Raw genomic sequence first — 1046 nt, 5'->3', positions numbered from 1 at the left:
CACATTAAACCATTCTAACATGCCAAAAACATTAATGAAAATGCAAATGATTTAATTTATAATGCAAGAATTAAAGGATGCAATTAATTTAAACATGCAAAATGCAATATAAACAATGCAATATGACAAATGCAATAAAGACAATGCAATGCGGAATTTAAATATGCAAGGGAAAGAAATATTTACAAACTTTTGCCGTTTATTTAACGTCGATGGCTCGACAAAGTTGCATCATCATTAATTTGGGTAAATTGGATCAACAAGGTGGAGTGTTTCCACTTCACCCACTTCAATTCCTTCATGATAATGCTTAAGCCTTTGCCCATTCACTTTCAAAACTTTCCCGGATTTCAAGCATTTGATTTCAGTTGCTCCATATGGGAAGACACGAACCACTTCATATGGTCCCATCCACCTAGACCTCAATTTCTCGGAGAAAAGTCTAAGTCGATTTTGAAAGAGTAAGACTTTCTCTCCCACTTGGAACACTCTTCTTGAAATCATATTATCATGCCATGCTCTTGTTCTTGCCTTGTAAATGGAAGCATTCTCATAAGCATCATTCCGGATTTCTTCCAATTCTTGTAGTTGAAGTTTCCTATGAAGACCCGCTTCATCCATTTGCAAGTTAAACGACTTGACCGCCCAATAAGCTCGATGCTCAACCTCCACGGGTAGGTGACATGGTTTCCCAAAAAGTAAGCGGTAAGGTGACATCCCGATTGGCGTTTTGTAAGCCGTGCGATAGGCCCACAAGGCATCATCCAACCTCAAGCTCCAATCCTTGCGGTCGGGATTCACCGTCTACTCAAGGATAGCCTTGATCTCCCTATTAGAAACCTCGGCTTGACCATTGGTTTGAGGGTGATAGGCGGTTGAGACTTTATGAAGTACCCCATACTTTTTGAGAAGAGCTCCAATGGCTTTGTTGCAAAAGTGAGTGCCACGGTCGCTTATCAAGGCTTTTGGGAAATCAAACCGAGAAAAGATGTTGGTTTTGATGAATTCTCCAACTACCTTTGCATCATCGGTCTTGGTGGCTTTAG

The 1046-nt window shown here is 40.4% G+C and overlaps 1 protein-coding gene across 1 annotated transcript; it reads right to left on the bottom strand.

Moving 5' to 3' along the window:
* Positions 1-237: 237 nt before the first annotated feature.
* On the bottom strand, positions 238-717 carry LOC141620045 (uncharacterized). The gene has a single exon (XM_074437018.1). The coding sequence runs from the start codon at positions 715-717 to the stop codon at positions 238-240; it is 480 nt and encodes a 159-aa protein (XP_074293119.1).
* Positions 718-1046: the final 329 nt, after the last annotated feature.

Source organism: Silene latifolia, chromosome X (assembly GCF_048544455.1).
Source record: "Silene latifolia isolate original U9 population chromosome X, ASM4854445v1, whole genome shotgun sequence".
NCBI lineage: Eukaryota > Viridiplantae > Streptophyta > Magnoliopsida > Caryophyllales > Caryophyllaceae > Silene > Silene latifolia.
The sequence above is the reverse complement of the archived record's forward strand: the minus strand, read 5'-3'. Positions and strand labels throughout refer to the sequence as shown.